Source organism: Palaemon carinicauda, chromosome 25 (assembly GCF_036898095.1).
Source record: "Palaemon carinicauda isolate YSFRI2023 chromosome 25, ASM3689809v2, whole genome shotgun sequence".
Taxonomy (NCBI): domain Eukaryota; kingdom Metazoa; phylum Arthropoda; class Malacostraca; order Decapoda; family Palaemonidae; genus Palaemon; species Palaemon carinicauda.
Window position 1 is genome coordinate 54,022,832 of NC_090749.1, and position 7,500 is coordinate 54,030,331.

The window sequence follows — 7,500 nt, forward strand, 5'->3', positions numbered from 1 at the left end:
GAAAAGGATATCTATACGATTTCAAACTTGAGGAATAGGCAGATATGATTTGGGGCAACTGGGAGTCATCAGGGATAGAGATGAAGATATATTGCATAAGGATGGACACATTAGGAGGTGATGGAAAGAATATTTTGAATAACTTTCTTGGTTAAAGTTCTCTTGCTTGAGGGAACACTTGGGTACACTATTCTCTCTAATTTCTCTTCCTCGTGTTTTGTTTAAGTTTTTATAGTTTATATAGGAAATATTTATTTTAATGTTACTGTTCTAAAATATTTTATTTTTCCTAGTTTCCTTTCCTCGCCGGTATATTTTCCCTGTTAGAGCCTTTGGGCTTATAGCATCCTGCTTTTTCAACTAGGGTTGTAGCTTAACAAGAAATAATTATAAAAATGATAATAATAAAAATAATAATAATAATAATAATAATAGCAATTATTATTATTATTATTATTATTAATATGATAATACTGAAAATGAGAAAGAGGAGCTGGGAGAAGCACAGAGGATGGAGGGACCAGTGGTGAAGATACGGAATACAGAAATGAAAGCCCGCTTCACAGGAAAATATAATAAAGCACCAGGTCAGGTCAATCAGAGTTTCAAAATGAATTGGTCAAAATAATAGCTACAGGTCTCTATCCCCAACCCCTTCCTTTATCACGGGTCTCTATTCCCAACCCCCTCCTTCACCACAGGTCTCCATCTCTAACCTCATCGTTTAACACAGGTCTCCATCCCCAACCCCATCCTTTAACACAGGTCTCTATCCCCAACGCCCTACTATACCATAGGTCTCCATCCACAGCCCGTTACTTTACCACAGGTCTGCATCCCCAACCACGTCCTTTACCACAGGTCTACATCCCCAACCCCTTCCTTTACCACAGGTCTCTATCCCCAAACCCTTCCTTTACCACAGGTCTCTATCTCTAATCCCTTCCTTTACCACAGGTCTCTATCCCCAACCCCCTCTTTCACCACAGGTCTCTATCCCCAACCTCCTACTATACCATATGTCTCCATCCACAGCCCCCTACTTTACCATAGGTCTCCATTTCCAACCCCTTCCTTTACCAAAACTCTCTATCCCCATCCCCCTACTTTATGATATCTCTCCATCCACTTCACCCTACTTTACCATAGGTCTCCATCCGCAACCCCATCCTTTACCACAGGTCTGCATCCCCAACCACGTCCTTTACCACAGGTCTATATCCAAACCCCTTCCTTTACCGCAGGTCTCTATCCCCAAACCCTTCCTTTACCACAGGTCTCTATCTCTAATCCCTTCCTTTACCACAGGTCTCTATCCCTAACCCCCTCTTTCACCACAGGTCTCTATCCCCAAACTCCTACTATACCATATGTCTCCATCCACAGACCCCTACTTTACCATAGGTCTCCATTTCCAACCCCTTCCTTTACCAAAACTCTCTATCCCCATCCCCCTACTTTATGATATCTCTCCATCCACTGCACCCTACTTTACTATAGGTCTCCTTCCCCAACCTCCTCCTTAACCACATGTCTCCATCCCAGCACCCTCCTTTAATTTTCTTTATTATACATCCCCAGGCCCCTTCTTTACCATAGGTCTCCATCTTAGGCCCCCTTCTTTAGCACAGGTCTCTACCCCAAAACCCCTCTTTACCACATGTCTCAATCCCCAACCTCCTCCTTTACCACAGGTCTACATCCCAAACTCCAGCCTTTATCACAGGTGTCTACCCCCACCCCCTCCTTTACCACGGGTCTTCATATCCAACCTCATCTTTCGGCAAGGGTCTCCATACCCAACCCCATCTTTTAGCACAGGTCTCCATTTACAATCCCCTCCTTTCCAACATGTCTCAAATGCCAATCCCTTCCCTCATAACAGGTCTCCATCCCCAACCTCCACTTGTATTATAGGTCTCTTCTCCAACCACCTCCTTTACCACAGGTCTCCATCCCCAACCCCTTCCTTTACCAAAGCTCTCTATCCCTAACCCTACAGTCCCCTACTTTACCACAGGTCTCCATCTCCAACCACTTCCTTTACCAAAGCTCTCTATCCACAACCCCCTACTTTACAATAGGTCTCCATCCAGAGCACCCTACTTTACCACAGGTGTCCATCTCTAATCTCCTCTTGAATTATAGGTTTCCTTCTCCAACTCCATCCTTTACCACAGGTCTCAATCCCCAACCTCCACTTGTGTCATAGGTCTCCTTCTCCAACTGCATCCTTTACCACAGGTCTCAATCCCCAACCTCCACTTGTATCATAGGTCTCCTTCTCCAACTCCATCCTTTACCACAGGTCTCAATCCCCAACCTCCACTTGTATCATAGTCTCCTTCTCCAACTCCATCCTTTACCACACGTCTCATTCCCCAACCCCTTCCTTTACAAAGGGTCTCCATCCCCAACCCCCTTATTTACAACATGTCTTCTTCCTCAACCTCCTCTTTCACCACATATCTCCAACACCAACCTCCTCCTTTATAACAGGTCTCTATTCCCAACCTTCTCCTCCAACCCAGGTCTCCATCCCCAACCTCCTCTTGCACCATAGGTCTCCTTCTCTAACTCCATCCTTTACAACAGGTCTCCATCCCCAACCCCCTCCTTCAAAACAGGCCTCTATCCCAAACCACCTCCTTCACCACAGGTCTCCATCAACAACTTCCTCTGGCACATTACGTCTCCTTCTCCAATCCCCTTCCTTTACCACAGGTTTCCATCCCCAACCTCTTCCTTCATCACCGGTGTCCATCCCCAAAATCCCTCCTTTATCCAAGGTCCCCCCCCCCCTCTTACAACCAACCCTCCTGAGGTCCTAGGCTTCCTCAGGTCCACAAAATAGAAAAACGAGAAATTAAGGGATGATCAATACACCATTTCAAAAACAATCCATTCCCATGACACCTTCGCCAGGCTCTTTCCAATATAGTCTGCAAAGTGCTTTGTTGCATATCGTCATTTCTCTCGCTGCTTTCGGGATGAAGTTTCATTGATCATGCCACGGGACTGTGTGTGTGTGTGTGTGTGTGTGTGTGTGTGTGTGTGTATGCATGCAAATGAGTTCGGAGATATCCATGAAGGCATTGCTGATGATTTTGCTTCGCAAAATGCGAATTTTGACAAATTTGATATTAAATATTCGCTGTAAACCATCTGTTTATGTCACTAATATTTACTCACGATTTTTAGAAAAATATTAGCAAAATTTTCCGAAATTGAGGGATTTTGAGAATTTTCTTACATGTTTATCAATATGCAATGAAATAGATTTTTGCGTCGGGTATTTTTTCAGATTTTGTTAATGATTTTGCAAAAATGGATTAAAAAGTTCTCATTCATATTTGCTCATTCATGAAGCCGTAAAATGTGGACATTTCACGAATACTTAAACACGTTAATATTTCATTAATGTTGAGATATAAAAATTGCATTAAACTAACTTTTCGTGAAATTCAGGAAAATTTTAGACTAATTTTCCCATTGTACAAAATAACTGGCAAACTCAATATCATTAATTCACCTTATATGCTAGTTTAAGATTTTCATTTTTCTTGTCCTTCACATATTCTGTACTTTATAATCCCTTTTGATTTAGTTTCCTCATTGTCCTCTTCTTCCTTATTTTCTGAATCACCTTCTTCAAAACAATTTAAGAGTCTCTTCCACTACTTCCATTTATCCACGGAATTTCCGCACCTCGCTTCCCATTCTTTCCTCTCTTTAACCCCACAACTCCTTTCCAAACTTCCTTCCTCTTCTTCCCCTTCTTCAAAGGATCCCTGGAATCCATTAAGGAAGACCAAAATGGAACCCACCCTCTTGAGGCAGGAAGGAGGACCCGCTTATCGACAGGGAGAACAGACGACCACTGTCACTGTGGACGGCACCTTCATAAGGGTGACAGACACTAATAAGGTGCCAAAGGAGAGGTTCCAGGGAGCCCTGAGAGGAAATAGCCATTTGAAGGCTTCAGGTTTACAATTGGGAATGGTGAAGAACCAATGAATAGTTAAACTCGTGAGAAGTGTTAATGAAATATACCCTTGGGTAATATTCATACTATTCATTCACTACTGTGTGAGGTTAGGAAGGGTTATGTAGATGATTCCAAAGACAGAGTAATATAATCTGTGGCTCCAACAACATATCCATACACCAAAGCTAAATCTACCTCTAACTTAGGTTTTTTGAGGGATCTGGGCACATACGGGTTAAGGTAGTTCTATCAGAAAAGAACAAGTAGGACCCTTGTATCTTTGATAAGGGTTTAAAAGGGCATCATATATGTATCTATTTTAAAAACCCTACAACTGAGAAGACCAAGCAGGTTCTTCAGAAAATTGTACTATTACTAAATTACCTCCTTACTTATTGCACTAATAGGATTAAATAAAGCTGATGAATTTTTAGAAGGATCTGGGCACTGGAGTTTCCAAAGAAGAGAGATCTGTATTTGTGGTTAATTACGAAAATAAAATGTTGGAATAGCCCAAGATGATCACCAATATGAAACAAAATAAGAAAATGTTATTTCTATGCTCTAACATGGAACAAAATGCTCATCCCAAAGCTTTCCTCAGTATGTGTGTGTGCGAGTGAATGAAACAAAACAAAATTTCCTTCATATACATAATGAGAATTATATGTAATACTGCATAAAATAGATTGGATCCTTTTCTCTGGTTACTGTTCATTTTCCTTTTGCCACATTCTTTACATTCTTTTCTGTCCTCATACACCTGATAACACTGAGATTGATAAACAATTCTTCTTTCAAGGGTTAACTACTGCACTGTAATTGTCCTGTGGCTACTTTCCTCTTAGTAACGGTAGAAGAGAGACCAACTATGGAAAGCATCTCTTCTAGAAGAAGGATACTCCAAAAGCAAACCATTGTTCTATAGTCTTGGGTAGTGCCATAGCCTCTGTACCATGACCTTCCACTGTCTTGGGTTAGAGTTCTCTTGCTTGAAGGTACACTCGGGCACGATATTCTATTCTATTTTTCTTCCTCTTTTTTTGTTAAGTTTTTATAGTTTATATATGAAATATTTATCTTCACTGTTGTTACTGTTAAAAAAACACATTTTATTTGAATTTTTCGTTTCCTTTCCTCACTGTGCTATTTTCCCTGCTAGAGCCCCTGGGCTTATAATGTCCTGCTTTACCTACTAGGGTTGTAGCTTAGGATGTTATAATATGATGTAATAATAACACATTAATAAAATATCATTAATAAATCTTATTTCAATTATTTTTCTTTTTATCTCCTCTACGTAATAAAGACCATGTGACTGTCTATAAACATAAACAAATGAATATGCATTTCTTTCCAATCATGCTAAGCGGCAAGACGTATAACTATACGGTCTCTCCCCTTCCCTCGGGTAGTAGTAGTAACTTTGGGAGAGAAGTTGTAGTTAGAGAGGGTGGGGGAAGGCGTGCATCTGTGAGCTTATGTGTATATTTACAATTATTTAGCCGTCTATTTTGAAGTGTATTTACGGGTCGCGTACACTAGTATTCTATATTCTGCCAAATATGTTATCATTTCACGTGAATATCATCCATTTTTTTCCTCTGTTTTCAATCACTTTTTTTTTTTTTCCATGGTAATTTCACATTTCATTTGTCACTCCTGTTCTCACATTCATTCTCTTTTTATTCTCGGCCAGTGAACCTTTTTCCTTTCCCGGAATTCTTTCTAAAAAGTTATACTTTTTCACAACTTTTAGATTTTTTTTTTCTTTTGTTGGTATCATTACACGGAGTTTAAATGTTAGTGTTTAAGCCCTCGCAAATCTATACCTAATCGATTTCTTATAAATCAGTCTGATATATTCCAACTCATATTGCATTTCCTCAAATCCAATCAACAAAAATATAAGTAATTTTACACAGTCGTTATAAATTAAAAAAAAAAAAAAAAAAAAAAAAAAAAAAAAAAAAAAAAAAAAACACGCAATTTTTAAGCGGAAATTCTCCTTTAAACTATACTGTCCTCAACCGTATTTCAGTAAAATACAGGGGACCATAATTTTTACCTTTGTTATTATGATTTAAGGGTTGATGGCCGTAATATCTCTCCTTTACGTGAATATATCCATTTTCAAAACGGTAAATGCCTGGCAACATTTATTCCAAGATTTTTACCGGTTTCTTACGGCATATTTCTAAGTGTACACAGAAAACATCAATAGATACACTTATTTTTAAAAAATGTGAAATGGAGGTACAAAAAGGTAAAAATCCTGGAATAAATTCTGCCAGGCATTTGCCGTTTAAAAAAAAAAAAGATATATTGACGTAAAGGAGTGATATTACGGCCACCAACCCAACCCGTAGAAGACAATAAAGTAGGATAAAATTACGGTCAACTGTAATTTACTGAAATAGGGCAGAGAACAGTCAATTTTTACGGAAAACTTCCGATTAAAATTGTGTTTTTATTAATATAGTTAATTTGGTTTTTTATCATAGGAAATAGATTTATCAACTTTTAATACGTTTTTTTTTTTTTTTTTTTTTTTTTTTTTGCGGGGGCAGGGAAATCTCCAACAAATCTATAAACTTTCTCCTAACAGAATATAAAAGTGTAACAATTCCCAAGTTATGAAGTCTCGCTTTTATTTTTAGCATTTTATTGACCTCTAATATGAAAACAACAATATTCATAACTTTTCCCTATTATTCTAACTATCTCCCCTAAAAAAAGATTGTGCGGATTGGTGATGTAAGATTTTCGTCAGAACGCTCTCACAACAAAGCCACCTAGTACAACTTTGCTGATCATGGCGATCCATAAACCCTTTCACCACGTTAAGGTAGTTATCCCCAACTTCCTTGCTTGTCTTTAGAATTAGAGTTTGATGAAAGATTGAACAAAGCAAAACAGATATAAAAGAAAGCAAATCAGGCAATGGCTAAGTTAATTAAAATTTGGAAATCAAATTGCCTGAAATTACATATAAAAATCAGGCTATATATCAGAGTACTGAGATCGATGTTACTGTATGGACATAAGTCGTGGTATGACTTTGTAGATTTAAGAACAAAACCCTGAGAAGGATATTGGGAGTTGAATGGCAGGACAGGATTAGTAATGAAACTATACGAGAGATTATTCAAGTGCCATAAGTGGATGATATCATGGTAAGGGGTAGATGAAGATGGCTTGGATATGTTCTTCACACTCCCTAAGAGAGATTAGTTCAACAAACTTTCAACAACTGGGCTCCACAAGGCACTAGAATTGTTGGAAGACTCAGACCTACATGGCTGAGGACTATGAAGCATGAAGTAAGAGATGATGAATGGAGAAGTATTGATTTAAAAGCTCAAGATATACAAGACAGGCAAAGTCTGGCTGAGGCTCTTTGCGTCAATAATGATGATGAAATTATCCCCATAATCATCTTTATAATCACCTGGAAATCGGATATTTTCGCGACAATGTTAAAGGTTCTCAATAATATATCATCAAAACTT

General features: G+C 38.7%; 1 protein-coding gene across 1 annotated transcript in view; it reads right to left on the reverse strand.

The window, feature by feature from the left end:
- LOC137619034 (uncharacterized) overlaps positions 1-97 on the reverse strand; it is a 60,071-nt gene extending 59,974 nt beyond the window's left edge. The window contains exon 1 of the mRNA XM_068349231.1: positions 28-97. Within this exon, the coding sequence (XP_068205332.1) occupies positions 28-97 (70 nt within the window). The remainder of the gene's footprint in view (positions 1-27) is intronic.
- Between the last annotated feature and the right edge of the window lie 7,403 nt (positions 98-7,500).